This window comes from Eubalaena glacialis, chromosome 8 (genome assembly GCF_028564815.1).
Source record: "Eubalaena glacialis isolate mEubGla1 chromosome 8, mEubGla1.1.hap2.+ XY, whole genome shotgun sequence".
Taxonomy (NCBI): domain Eukaryota; kingdom Metazoa; phylum Chordata; class Mammalia; order Artiodactyla; family Balaenidae; genus Eubalaena; species Eubalaena glacialis.
Window position 1 is genome coordinate 117,456,398 of NC_083723.1, and position 15,051 is coordinate 117,471,448.

General features: G+C 52.0%; 1 protein-coding gene across 2 annotated transcripts; it reads right to left on the bottom strand.

Annotated features, from left to right (window-relative positions):
* Nucleotides 1-2,859: 2,859 nt before the first annotated feature.
* Nucleotides 2,860-9,091, bottom strand: FAM131B (family with sequence similarity 131 member B). Of its 2 annotated transcripts, XM_061198128.1 has the most exons (7): nucleotides 9,064-9,091; nucleotides 6,403-6,515; nucleotides 6,064-6,099; nucleotides 5,659-5,752; nucleotides 5,144-5,341; nucleotides 3,551-3,694; nucleotides 2,860-3,332 (listed from the first exon to the last, which is right to left on the bottom strand). In XM_061198128.1, exons 1-7 carry the CDS (start codon nucleotides 9,089-9,091, stop codon nucleotides 2,860-2,862), a joined length of 1,086 nt encoding a protein of 361 aa, XP_061054111.1. The 2 variants fall into 2 exon arrangements, with proteins under 2 accessions (XP_061054111.1, XP_061054112.1); XM_061198129.1 differs by lacking the exon at nucleotides 6,064-6,099.
* Nucleotides 9,092-15,051: the final 5,960 nt, after the last annotated feature.

Sequence of the window (15,051 nt, forward strand, 5' to 3'; positions counted from 1 at the left end):
AAGGTGCCACCACATTCTGTTTAGTGCCATTGAACACAGCCTGGAGCCCTCTGCAACAATACATCCCTTCCGCCTCCCCAGGCCAAGAGAGAGAGGCTGTAGCCTGGGGAGGGGGACTGGCAGTGGGCCTTCGAGCCCATGCCCATGTGTATATAATCTATAATATTTATATATATATTTATATATAATTCTCTCTGTAATATATGTCATAGAATCTCTCTTGGGCCTGGGGTGGAAATGTCACATTAAGAAAACATGCTAAGACTGGCCATAAAAATGGATATTCCCTAGACCTGGAAGACGGAGTATGGGATGTACAAGTGAGGGTGACAAGAGGTAATAAACTCATTCACCAAGATTCCCTCCTTGACACAAGGATAAGAAGGAAGGTGTGGGTGAGGGTGGGGCGGGGTTGGGGGCAGCGGGAGGGGAGGGATGGAAGATTTGGATTTTCCTTTAATAAAGTGAACTCAAAATGAAAGGGCACCACCACCCCCCCCCCACCAGAAGAAAATCGTTTAGCAAGAGCAGTTTCATTTACCATGATATGAAAACAGCCCCGTTCTGGGACTGCTGTAAAATGTGCGGCACAGCCTTTAACCCCAAGGGAAAAGCAACCCTCCCCCGTCCCCCAACAGCCTCTTCCTGCACATGCCCCTCCCCTCCCCCTAAAATAGGCTATAAGCAAACCCCATGCACCCTGTCCCCCCAGCACCAGAGAGGCAGTTCCTCCCTCCAGAAGAGTCCTGAGAGGGTCTCAGGCCAGCTCCTCAGGTTTTCTCCCTACGCCTCCCCCCCCCCCCCCCCCCGCCACCTGACCTCTGGTCAGCAGCGATGCCAGCACCCAGGGATGCTGAGCCCCGCTCACGCTCACTTCCGAACTCTGCTAGAACCCTTCAGAGTTTTAGTCATCTTTTGGCAGGGACCAGCAGGGACCGTCTGGCTTCCTCAGGGAAGGAGGGAGGAAAGAACGCTGCTTTAGATGACCTTTCCTAACTCCTCAGAGCCCTGAGCGAAAAGGGAACCGTGATGCATGAACCCGCTCCCTGGACTGGATGTCCGCTGTGGTCCGGGGGCGGAATATGGGACACAAAGGGGGTGAGATTAAGAGAAAAGGATGATGCCTTAGAGAGGGCAGGTTGCACAAGGTAAGGAAACGGGGACCCCGTGAGAGGAGGGAACTGTGACATGCAAAACCCCAAGGACCTGCAGCAGGAGTGCAGGGCGAGGCCAGCAGCGAGGCCACGTGAGCACGCACAACCCTTTAACAGTTTTAGATGAGGTGACTTCAGCTACCTGTGCTCGCCGTGCCTACTCCTGTTTCCTCCAAGAACCGACTTCAGGTAGCCATCCTCCCCCTCCCCAGAAGATGTGGGACCTGGCCTCGGTTGCATTTCAGGGGCACGAGTGTATGACACTGTGGGCTTGATGGAGGCAGGGTCACAGATGGACAGAAGCACCCCAACTCTCAACCTCCTCATTCTGGGACACCGCTGCAGCAGGGGAGGGGCAGTGTGCTGCCGTCTCTTCACTCTACCCTTCGACCCTGTCCTCCGCCCTCAGGATGTCTTACAGAAGTCCTGGGGCTCCAGGTGCTGTGCAGAAGTCCCCACCAGAATGGAAAGTGGGTGTGGAGGGCAAGGAGTTTCAGGGGCTTATGCCTCATTGTAAAACATCCTGGAAGGAAGAATACCCAGATCCTCCTCTCTTCCTCCTCAGGAGGCCTGGGGAGGGGGGGGGGACACACCTGTGAGGCCCTCCTGGGAGCCCCGGGAGGAGGTGAAGAGGGGCAAAGGGAGCCCAGAGCCCACGCTGCTCCTCGGCAAACACCCTGCCCCAGCTGGGGGCCTGACGGCACCGGACCCCTCCCTCCACCCTACTCAACCCTGAGTCCCCAAGAAGTTATAAAAATGTAGAAAAGGCAGAGAGAAAAGTGTAAACAGCTCCAGAGAATTAGGGGTGGATGGAGGGAGACACAGCCTCATGCTTCCCCGTCTAGCCAGGACACCTGCATTCTGTGTCACCCCCACCCCCTCGGGGCCCCGGGGCTCCCAGAGCAGGAGATGGAAGAAGGCAGAAAAGGGAAGCAAGAGCTGGAGTAGCCAGCCCTGGCGGGGTCCTTTCCCAGGTCCTTAGGGTCCTCCTTTCAGCCACAGGATAGTCAAGATCCCAGAACAAGTGGCCATGTTTGTCCTCGGTCTCACCAGTGACTGCCTGGTCTCTGGACAGGCCTTGTGCCCCTGTGCATCCCAGCGGCCACGTCCACCTCCTCTGTGACTCCTGATCTCAGAAGCCAAGTTACCTCTGAGGGCAGAGCCCCCCCACTCTAAGGAGACGTGGTCTGTACGTTGCTTCCCCTGTGCCCATCGAACCACGTCCAACAGCCCCTGAGGTCTGTTCCTCATAGGAGGGATGAGCTTGGGCCACAGCCAGAGAAAACAGAGTCGGGAAAAGCAAGAGTGACGTGGAGAAAGGAGGCCTTCAGGCAGCTGCAGTCAAGGCTCCTGGAAGACGAGATCAGGGAGCAAAGAACTGAGATCCAGGGGCCGGCCACGGGCCGCTGTGTGCTCCTGTGCTCAGGATACACACTGGAGCTCCACCACCACAGACCCAGAAGCCCGCAGCCAAGCGAAGTTCATGGCCGTCTAGTTGCCTGGGCCTCAGTTCCTGGACCTGTGGTCTCTACAGTGTAAGCCTGGATAAAATCCCACCCCAGCCCTCCGTTTTGCTGGCAAGGACTCCTGGGCTCGTGACAGTCTTCTGCCCAGGTTTCAGCCGTACTGCTGGGGGAAGGGAGGGTGTGGGTGCAGCCCTGCCCCTCAGGTGGGAGTGGAAGGTGGGGCATTCAGTGGGAGGAAGCTAGTTGTTGGCCTCTCCCTCCTCCTCATCAAAGGACTGCACGCCTGAGGATGTGACGTCAGACACCTTCCGGCTGAGAGCGGTGGGCATCTCGGGGTCTTCTCGTGGGGAAAGCGACTCCAGGTCCCGGCATCCCGCATCCTCTTCCTCCTCGGGCGCCAATGGCCTCTTCTCCTCCTCGGCAGGGCCCCTTGCCAGGTCCACCCCGCCCACCCCTGGAGCCCAGTCAGTGTCTCCCCCCAGCAAAGGTGGAGGCTCCTGAGCAGAGTATCCAGAAGCAGGTTGGGAAGGTCCCATTTCGTGCAAGCTAGGCTGTGAGTCATCAAATGCAGGGCCGAGATAGGATCCTGTGGCCGGAGACGCAATGAGGGACTGGTCGCTTGCTTCCCAGGCATCCGATGACCCCAGACAGTACATGCCCTGGGACACGTAGGAGTGAGGCCATCCATCCATTGGGGCTTGAGCAAGGGCATCTGTAAAGAGAATCATGGTGGTTGGTGGGGTCACAGAATATCAAAGGCAGTAACAACAGCACAGAGAATTGAGGGTGAGATGTGGGGCGGGGGGTGAGAGGGGGAGTAGGAAAGCCTATATGAACAGAAAGTCGTAGAACAGAGATGCGTGGAGGTAGCCTAGATAGTTGAGGAGGCCTCTTGGGCCTCTGGGGTCGGATTCTGGAACCATCCCTCACCCTGACTCTCCATCAACTCCTGGTAGTTGTCACTGTAATTGCAGCCCAATGGCTCCTGGGTGGAGTTGACACTCATGTCCTCACCATCCATGGAGGACCAGGCCATGAGAGTGGCCTCGGAGATAGCAAACTGTTCCATGACGCCTGGGAGAAGAAACGTAGTTAGCACGAGATACCTCGGGGAAGCCTTAGACACATGCATGGGGCGGGGGACATCAGTGCAGCGCTGTTCAATAGAAATATAACGCAAGCTACTTATGCAATTTTAAATTTTCTAGTAGCCATATTAAAAAAAATTAAAAAGAAATAGGTGAAATTAATTTTAATAATACATCTTATTTAACCTAATCTATATAAAACATTATCATTTCAATGTATAATCCATATAAAACTATTGAGATATTTTACATTCTTTTATTCATATGAAATCTTTGAAATCCAGTCGATATTTTACACTTACAGCACATCTCCATTCGGACTAGCCACATTTCAAGTTCTCAATAGCCACATGTGGCCAGTGGCTACTGTATTGGACAGCACAGCCTTGGTATATGCCCCGAAACAAGGCAAAATCGTGGGGGACTTCCCAGAAGGTCAGATTTAGGATTCCTAGGGGAAAGAGTTGGGGGGGTCTTCTGGTGAGATATCCTAAGGGATTGAAATTGGGGATTTCCAGAAGTTTATCTTTGGAATTTTTTTAGGAATGGTAGCTAGTGCTAGGTAGTCAAGGCCAGAGGAGTCTAAATGGGAGGGATTGTAGGTCCACAGTGGTATCAAGTTCAAGGTCTGGGAAGGACAAGGGAGGAAGGATAGAATAATGAAGATGGGTAGACTTGGGGTTCCCATGTTGGTCAAAGCCGTGAGTAAGTTGAAGCTTACATTGCTAGCTGCCCTACACTACCCACTACATGTTTGTCTCCCCTCCCCACTGATATTTCTTCCACCACCCATACCACCAACCAAAGAACCCTCTTGTCTATTCCAGATCTATCATTTTTCCTAGGTATCTTATTGAGATCTGCCACTAGGGCTCGGGCAGGGTTGTAGGTACACCGTATGCCTGCCTCGTACCTATACTGAATAAAAGCTCTTCTGTACACACCCTCTCCTCACCCAGGTCCCTTGATCTTCTGGTGGTTGTCACAAGTAATGTGCCCTGTAATTGAATTCATGACTGCAATGTGCTGACGGGCAAAGGCTAGAAGAGAACCCCAAGGCTTTTCTTTCATTTTCATCATAAAACATGAGTAGAAGCACAGACTTTTGAAGCCTAAGACCCCTGCCTTTTTTTTTTTTTTTTCCTCCTGTACTGAGGGAATCCAGGGTTTGGATAGTCCCACCACGTAGGAGAGAGGGCATCAGGTGGACCTACAATCCCATGTTAATTCCCCTCAACTTCTGAGACGATAATAAAAATAAGTTTGAGGGTACTTAGAATAAACAAGTCAGAGTCCTTGAAATTAAAGCTAGTTGGGAAATTAAGTCTGATGGTATCACATGAACAGAGCCAATCCTGCCATAGGGGATCAGGCTGAAGGGTCGGTCTCTGGCCATCCTGAAAATGTGTCTCTTGAGGGGCTGGGGAACAAGTACCTGCTAGGAAACGTGCCTCCTTCTCGCCATCGCTGAGGTCGGAGTAGGCATCTGTATCCCTGCGCACGGCCTCGTGGCTGTGTTGTGGCTGAGTGGCTGGTGCCTTCCCCCAGCCCTGCCACTCAATCATGTGAGCCACCCGGCCCTGCCCCATGGCTGTGGGCTTTGTCACATGGTCCTTCATGCTTCGCGAAATCCCTGAGGGGCCAGACATTCCCCAGGTCCTCCAGAACATCACACAATACCCACACCAGATCTGCCCCTCCCCTGCCCCCGTCCCCGCCATTACCCCCACCCTAGTCCCATGGGACTCCATCCCATGAAGGCGGCAGGTATGCCCTAAGACTCTGTCTATGAGGGGCAGCCTGGAGGATGGGAGAGGCTTGACAGAAAGGGCAAATAGGTCCGGGGTCTGGGGATGAGGGTCTTCTTCAGGTCTGAAGGGGCAGGGAGACTGAGACCAGGAGCCCCTAGGGAGTCTCCTGTCTGCACGCATCCCCAGGTCAGAGTCTCACCTGAGAACGATGACTTGGCCAGGGCCCCAATGCCATAGGCGTTAGAGTTTCGCTTAAGCTTCGGAAGAATGGAAGTGGTGTCCTCCATGGAGAGCTGGGATAGGGAATGTGGGAGGAGGGGCAGAGGAATAAGAGGGTATGGGGTGCTTTATATGTGGAGGACAGTCCATGGTTTCCAGGAGGAAGGATATGAGCTAGGGTGGGTGATAAGGCTACCATTATACCCAGGAGTCCCTAGGAGGCCTATCCCCCAACCACCGTTGAAAGTCTGGGGGTAGGTAAAGAAGGTGAGGACTCCCAGTGCCCGCTGGAGGAAGGGGGCGCTGTGCTCTATGGCAGCAGATGGGAGAGGACAAGGAAGAGGAGTTAGGGGGGACTGGAGAGGTCTGGGGGGGCTGCACTCACATTGATGCCATCCCAGGAGAAGTCAGTCCGGGTTTGCTGTGAGGAAAGAGGAGAGGTAGTGGGTACCCGGGGCACTTCCTCAGAGGGGCTTCCAGAAGTGTGTGAAGTAGGGAGGGCTTTCCTGAGATTAACACAGGGAATTGGGATCTCAGCGAGGAGCATTTGGCTTGTGTTTGAGGAAAGGAGGAGAGATGTTCTGTGAGAGTGTCAGTCTGAAGGTGTGTTTGGGAGGCTGGCCTGGAATTGAGGAAGGTGGCTGAAGGACTAGGCTTATGCATGGTGGTTCCGGGGGTGTTTCCGAGGTCCCTTGGGAGGGCGGCTGAGCGCGGAGGGCCTCACCTCAGAGGATGGCCGGTGGAGGCTGCTCCCGTGCAGCGAGCTGGTGCTGATGTCCATGTTGATCTGGTCCACATCCTTGAGGCCCTTCCATTCCACGGCAATCACTTCATTTCCTGAGACGGACAGATGCTTGGTTGCTTCCCTTTCACCTCCCCATGCCCACTCCGGAGGCCCCTCCTCGTTCTTTTCCTTCAGAACGCTGAAGCCACAAATGGGGGCCAGGCCCTCCAGACCCCTCCCTACCCTCCCGCTACCACTCCCTCTTCTGATTGCCTATTTTCTTTTACATTCCCACTCGCCCCAAATTTTTGTTAGGAGACATAATAATGCTGAGCTCAATCAAGAATAGCACACTCGGAAAAAGCGTTCTGTGGCCTTATTTGTTGTTGTTTAAATGGAAGGGCCAGTGGCTGGGTTTTAGAAGGAAAACAGGTCTCCATTCTATCCTGAGGAATCTCTGAGGGTTTCTGTACGGGTGTGCACGGGAGCTGTGCTTTTCCTCTATTATGTTCCTGCAAATAAGGGCAGAACTTCTCCAGGGGCAAGCTTCCCTATGTGTTGGCTTTATTATTTGTGAGGTGGAAGGATTGCATCTTCCCTAGTGGACCCTCCAGAGGAGTTGGTGGATTTGTCTGACAGGAAGGAGATTTGGTGGGGATAGAGGCAAGAGCTGGGCGTGTACACCTAGAAGCAATGAGAGCAGAGAAAGCAAAGAGTGAGATGGAATCATTTTACCTGACTCTTGGGAGACAAGTGATGGATTAAAGAGGAGAGAAGGGGGACAGCAGGAGGAGAGCAGGGGACTTTTTTAAATAGGAACTAAAAGAATAGGAATTCGAGTCAGAGAGAAGACAAAAGACAATGGGAGAGGGTCGACAGGGTTTGAGGGCTGACTGGCAAACTGGAGGACCTAGGAAGATGGTAATTCTGCAGCCGAGGCCACAGCTCCTTGTAAAGGGAGACTGCTGCCGTGAGGGGTGGGTATGCCAACTGGCAGCCTTGGGGAAGAATCACTTGGGTGGTAGACCCAAGTGAACCACCTGACCTTATAGATCTTTTCTACACATAAAGTTTTTTGATTCTGAATTTAGGATTAGGCATCCACTCTTGAGGAGGGGTGAATTGAATGGGGTCTTGGGCACCAGGAGGCATTTGGCATGCAACAACATAGCTGCTGCAAGAGGAAGGGATTGTGCTTGACAGGTCTGAGAGAGGTAGGGCCCCTCCAAAGTGGGCACACTCTCCCTTGGGGCTACAGGGGAATGGTGAGACGGGTCAGACCAGAGGCCGTGGCTGGGAGGGAAGAGGAAAGACCGGACATCTGGGCGGACAGAGCAGGAATGGGGCAGGCAGAGGACAACCTCTGAGGGGAAGGGAGATGGCGAGGGCAGAGTGGGAGAGAGGGGTGGGGGGAGGTGGCCTTTGTAGAAGAGGGAGAGCTGAGTCAGAGCCGTGGGGGGCAGGGAGGGGGAGGGAAAGAACCCAGAGAAGAGGTGAAAGCAGAGGAGGAAGTGGGGGTATCCATGGAAATAAATCGGGTCTCAGAGAAATCAGGCTTCCGGAGAGTGAGTTTGTTTGTAATAATAATACGAATTATTCTCTCAGCCTGAGGTCACTGTGGCATGTAGGCGGGAGAAATTGGGAGTTGGAATAGGAAAAATTGGGGGATTGGGGAGAGGGTTGAATCAATCTGCTGAGCTGCGAGAGCTGAGTGGGTGCATGGGGTGGAGCAGAAGGCACTGGGTAGCAAGGCAAATGCTGAGGGGAGAAGAATTCGGAGGCGCCTCTCTTCCTTCCCCCCGTCAAAGGTAAATAAAGAGCTGGCCCCGCCCCGCCAGACCCCCCTGACAGGTGCAGTCAGGTCCCCGGGTTCCCTCGCTCGGCCAGCCCCACCCTCCTGGGAGCGGGCTCCCGACCCCTCTCTGGCCCTCGAACCCCCTGCCTCCCCCCGGCGTCCCCGGCTCTTCCCCTCCACCCCAACCCAGCCCGGCCTCATTCCCTTCGGCCGTGGAACCCATTCCCCTCCCCGAGGCAGCAGGCTCACCCCGCCCCCGCCCCGGAGGGAAAATGCACGTGAACAAAGCAAATGGGGGAGGCAGAAACGAGCGAAAAAGGCAACGGAGAGGGAAAGAGATGGGGGCAAAACACCCAAGCCAGATGGAGGCGGGGCGGGACGGGGGGCGTGCGAAAAGGACTCGGGGCTGAGACTGAGACTGGGGGTCCTTAGAACGGGGGCTGCTCCAGAAATGGAGGTGGGGCGAGGAGGCGCTGGGGAAGGCAGAGTCGAGGCCGATGGCCTGGAGATGGAGGGTGCGGGCACGGGAGAGTCGGGGAGAGCGACGGAGGAGAGAGAGGAGGTTGGCGGGTAGATGATGGAGAGGGACCGCGCCTGGGCAAGGGCAATGGAAGGAAGCCGGAGGGAGATGGAGAGAACGGAGAGTCCAGAGGGATGCAAGGCCCGGAGGCGCGAGGGGAGAGCGGGGAGGAGAGAGGAAGGCAGGGACCGCGAGGGCACAGAGGGCAAGTGAGGGAGCGCGGCGGGGCCGGGCGGTGCGGAGAGAGGGAGCCGGAGGGGCGCGGGGAGTGGTGGGGGTGGGGGCCGGAGGACCGGACCCCGCCGAGCCCTGCCTCCGCCCGCGCCCGCGCCGCCGCGGTACCCACCCACGGTCCGGGAGCCGATGCAGCCCATGGCTCCGGGCCTCCAGGCCGGGCCCTCACCGACGCGGGGCGGGCGCCGGGGGGAGCACCGGGAGCCGCGCCGCCGCCCCAGCCGCTCTGCAGCGCCGCGGCTGTCTCCGCTCGGCTCCGCTCCCCCCTCCCCTCTCCATCCCTCCCCACGGCAGCCTCCGTCGCCGCCGCCGCCGCCGCCGCCGCCGCCGCCTGGCTCCCCCGCCCCGGCTCGGCTCGCGGCGGCGGGGAGGGGGCGGCCCGGGGATTGGCTGCGCCGGCGCCTCCCCGCCCTGCCCCCGACCCCGCCGCCGCGCTCCCTCGGGGAGCCGGGCTGTCTGGGGGCCTTGCCGCCGCTTGCCTCTCTCGCCCTTCCCCAGACCCACTCGGGGGCTGCTCGCCGGGTCCCCGCTGGGCTCGCGCCCGGGGGCTGCTGGAGACCCGGAGGATGCCCGCCTTGGGTCTCAGGAGCCGGGGAAAGAACCCCGGGCCCACCCTTCGGATCTGGGGGATTGATTTTGAGGCTCGGGGTTGGGGATGTCTAGTGAGGAAGTGGGGCGGGAGTGAGAATAAAGCCTTGATGAAGGGCCTTGGCCGCTAAATTCCGCAAACACTTGTTTTCTTCCTGGGGCTGCATCTGGGACACAAACGGGAGCGTGATTGGATGCAGCTGCGGTTGCTCTGCGTTTCCTGTGCGCTGTTTTATCCACCCAAACAGATCGCGAAGTCTTTGCAAGTGGATCGTGTTTTAGACTTCCCGGTGCTCGGCGCTCGCGGGAAAATCGGGCATGGGTGTGGGGATGGTGCAGATAATCTTACTCCAGTTCTGATCGGGGAGGGGGATAGAAGATAATTCAGTCCCATCTCGAGGGAAATAAAAATGTCAGGACCCGAGGCTGGCTAGAAGACAGTTTTATATCCAATGTAACTTTTCTGAGCCTTGGTCTTCTCTGACAAACGGGCGCAAGGATGTCAGAAGAGGTCAAGAGCGGGGTGGATTGCCCTCTCGCTAGTGGGGTCGGATGGGGTAGGTACCAAGGGCCTCTTGGGTAAGAGACAGAGAGACATCTAAGTGGCAAGGGCTAGGTGGGCACTACAGTTACAGCAGGCAAGAAGTGGAATCCAGAAAAGTCACATGAGAGAAGAAGGAGACCCTTTTATCTAAGCAGTACCCCAAAGTGCAAGAGAGCAGACCTGGTGAGCACCAATGTCAGAAGCAAATGCTAATCTAGGATCTGTTTGCTGCCCACCTGATTTTATGTCCCTCCTGAGGTTGGACAGGGAGTAGGGCAGTGGGCCAGGGGGCCCTGGTGTGGACATGGAACAGGGAGAGAGACCAAGTCTTTATGGATGCAATTTTTTGATCTTTAGATTATGAATAGGAAGCTAAACTTTAGGGTGATAACCACTGCCTTCTGTGGAATCCCAGACGAGAGATATAGGGGAAGATACTAATAATTTAATTGCAGATCTAGGAGATAGGATGATGGAAAGGGAACTAATCTTTGGTCTCTGTGCATGAAGAAACAAACCAAATCTACATCTATAGAACCATGAGAGAGAAGAGAGAAAGGTCATTGGTGGGTGGGCTTAGATTTTAATTGTCCAGTATGCTTTGTGGCAGGATCTGCTATCTTATTTTGACAGTGGAGGGAATTAGAAAGTATTTTCCACCCCCCATGTCAGCTTTGGTTGGTTATACAAAAGAGGTACTAAGTGGTTTCTGCCCTCCTGGAATATAGTGTCTAGCTGCAAAAGAAAGAAAATGGAAAGATGGTTAAAAAAAAAAAAAGATAAAAGGAAGAAACAGCCTCCATTACTATAGTAATGCTCCCAAACCCCTATTGTTTGAGCAGAGAAGGCACTGACTCTCCAGGTCAGGAGTAATGGGCCAGGTGGCCAGCTCTGCTCATGCCTTCTCACCTGAAACTGCTCTTCCCTTGGGGTGCTTTCTGATTCCACTATTCTCAGTATTACTGTGGTCCAAACATGGATACAAACCCTTCCTTGGGTCCCCTTAGCACAGCTGTATAAGGCTGGATTTATCCAAATGGTTTAAATCAACACAAGGGATCCCAGGTCTAGAAGACTCAGTCCCATCCCATATTCTGTCTTAAAGGTATTTCCAGCATCAGAGAAAAGGAGACTATCATAGGCACAACACTGGCATGCTTCCTTCCTGCTGCTTGTACTGAATCCTCTTACTTCTCACCATTTAGAGACATTCTTCCAGTCTCTTTGCTGTGTTCTGAGCCAAGGTCAAAGATTCTAGTTCTGTTATGAACAGGAACAACCTTTCTGGAGGATAATTTGACCGTACAGATCAAAAAATCTTTAAAATATGCATTACTATTGTTACTAAATTGTGACACAGCAATTCCATTTATAGAAATAGTCTAAGAAAATAAAAATAGCATGTGGACAAAGATTAAATCTACAGCATCCATCAGAGCACAATTTCATAATAATTATAAAGATTGTACACAGCCCACATGTTCAAACCTGGGGCTTAATTAAATAAATTATGCTATATGCCTATAACAGAATATTATAGAGCCATTAATACTATCTTATAACTGTATTTGTTGAAAATTATTCATGATACATTGTGATATTATAAAAAAGCAGGCTATAAGAATTACAGTATATCAATTTTTGTTTAAAAATCACACACACACACATACGTACACACACATAGATACTTCTCCTGCCTTTGTCAGGCTTTCCATCCCAAATAATTTATGGGATTCCTTGAAGAAAGCCTATGTTTTACAAACGTCCAATTCCACTCATCAGTTACAGATTAACTCTCAATGAAATTACAATATTAATCAGTCCATTTCCAAAGTCTAAAAATATAGGACTTTGGCAGAATGCCCAAGCATGACACTGGCACTTCCTTATTGGTTCCCTTTGGGACACAACACCAGGGTGAAATTACGCTTCCATCCTCTCTGTGGTTGCTGCTTCGTGCTCCTAATCTCCTGTGGACAGGTCTTGGACAGAAGGACAAACCAAGTTGAGAGCCAGTGCTGCCTAAAATGGGGACTCTTGTCCCAGGATTCATGGACAGAATCCAGAATCCATAACCTTGGACGGGAAAAAAAATTATGTTCACTACCTTGTAACTGAAATTCCCCACGCACTTAAATTAGGCATGTAGGCAGCAAACCATAGTAGTAGTAGAGGTATTGTACTGTGTCTTTATCAGCCATGAAAATTGCAGATGTTTCTATTATACAACAGTTGTTGCAGATTTTTTACAATATCCTTTATGTTCATCACTACTTTGAAATTATAGTAGTATTGAACCTGCCTCTACGTTTACTTATTTAATGCTTTTATAAAGAAGCAGATATACTACTATACCACAATTTTATAACTGTATTTTTGTATAATTGGTACCCTTTGTAATCTGTATTTTGTTTTATGCATTTAATATTATTCTGAGAGGGAAACCATGGATTTTCCAGATTGCCAAGGGATCCAGGGCACAAAAAAGTTTAAGAACCCTTGGCCTCTAAATACATATTTGGTGGTGATAGTGGTGGTTGAGGTCTCTAATTCTGCAAGAGCTTAATAGTCCGGTTAATAGTACCAACTTAAAGGACCAAGCAAGATACTTATCATCCCATTTTGAAGACTGGGTCCCCAAGAACGAAGATATGTCCCGTTTTATCTGCAGGACTGAAAGAGACACACCAAAGGCAGGCCTGCCCCCCCAAAATGGAGAGGCAGCTCTAAAACGCGACACCAAAGACCTGTACTATCACAAAGTACTGATGACAGGAGCATCTCAGTTCCTACTTATCAACATCTGTGTATCGTATCTGAGTCTGTATCTCGAGGCAACAGGTGTAGGTGTAGGTGATTCAGGCTGCTTCCAAATTTAGTCAGCTTGGGGGCAGCCCTTAGTGGCTCACAGGAGGCCCTATTTGCTTAAGGCACCAGAAGTGGGTGTGCTGATACTAGAGAAGCTCGGTAAAAGGGCTGGGGTAGATTGTTTGGCAGTGGCTTGCCTGGAATAGCATGGGGTCTGGGTGGAAATCAGAAGAGTCTGAGAAAGGTGTTGGAAGTCTGTGTTCTTTTTAAAGGGATTAATTTCCTCAATACCCAGTGAACAGGAAGACGAAGACTGGGGCGTGGGGGTTGGGTTGCTGACACATCAAGGCAGACTCAGACTTAAGTCATGGATGGGTCCACGGTGGGAATGTTGGTAGTGTGTAAGTTGTATTTCCATGGAGTAGGAAGTGGCCACAGAATCTGTACTGGTGGTCTGTGGAGCTCTCTTTCCCACGCCCACCGTCAGCTGGATTCCCAATGGAATTAGTAGATGTGGTTCCTGGCTGTTATGCTGGGGCAGGGGGTTTCCTGAGCAGAAAAGTTAGCTGAGGAAGGAAGGACTTCTCAGGGCAGCTAGTTATGTAGAATGACATGTTCCATAGCAGAAATTCTCTGGTTTCAAATGAGCCTGAAGGCCTCATTTGACCAATCTCTGTTCTGTTGAACACCAAGGAAGATAAAACCTTTTACACCAGCACAGGTTATTGTGCGTTTGACTTTTTAGATGAGGTTTGAAACCTTTGCAAAATATTAGGGATTTAAGGTGAGCTCATTCCAGTGTGGAGTACGATAAGGAAGCTTAGTAGCGTGAGCGGTGGTGGCTCCCCACTCACCCCTGCCCACCTTGGTTCTGTCCCCAGATGCACACCTCCGTGCATAAGCCAAAGCTCCCAGGGGCGGGTCAGCATGACTGAACACACATTTCGCAGGAAGGATCCTATGGTTCCCATTCAGCAGAGAAGAATGCTTGAACAAATGTTTCCCTGGTGACTCTAATAGTCTATTCTTTAGATTATCAAAGGAATGCATTTGCCCTGTCTTTTCTTGGAGAAACAGGACTGTAGGAAAGTCTGGAACAGAATCACTTCAGATTTGGGGGTATTATCCAAACATTCTGATGAGAAAAGCCTGGGTTCTGGGCTGATGGGCTCCTACGTCTCTCTCAGAGAAGGGGAGGGTTTAATCCAGAGGACCTGGAACAGTGTCAGTGCTTTACTGCTTCCTGCCCCAAAGCATATGCAAGGGCTCAGGGTACCATCATCATGTCCTGGTCACAGGCAGCAGCAGACCAGGCAGGATGCCAGGACCAAGGAAGCAGGCCTAGAGTTTGGGCAACCATGAGTCAGAGGCCAGGTAGGCAATCAACACTGGAGTTCATCAATCCCAGAGAGCTGGACCAGATGGGATCTTCAGAGATCAAGCGAGTTCTCAGCACTCATAAATCCCAGAGCCACTGACAGAGCAAGGAAGAATCAAATAGGTAACATCAGGCAGTTGCTTCTTCTAGCCACAGTGACCAGAAAACTGGGTTTAGGGAAGGAGTAGGAGTAATTTCTGCATTCTAAGGTAAGAGCTGGAATTTGCCACTTGATCTTTCTCTCCCTGTATCTCTCAAGTTTCCTTCACAGCCAACGTTCTTGAAAGAGCTGCTGACATTCATCTTCAATTCCTCACCTCCATTCAGCCCTCATCCCACTCCAATCTGGCATCTTCACTCTCCTGAAACAGCTCACACAGGGGTCTCCTATATCCTCTATGTCAGCAGATTTTGTTCATTTCTAATCTTTGCACATCAGGAGCATTCCACACTGTTGACCACTCCCTTGTCCCCACTCTTTCCTGGTTTTCTACCTGCCTTTCTGACTGCTCGTTAGTTCATTCCATTCATTCATTCATTCTATATTACAGGTATTTATTGAGCTCCTACTATATGTCAGTACTATTCTAGGTGGTAGAGGCTGAAACTCATGCCTTTATGGGGCTTAGAGTCTAGTGAGAAGTAGTGGAAAGGAGACAGCAATAAGCGAATTAGATAAGTGATGTAGTGGTTTTTGGTGCTGAAACCCAGGACTGAATGATATATTTAAGGTGATAAATGATACGAAGAAAAGTGAAGGAAAGGAGGATAACCAGTAAAGC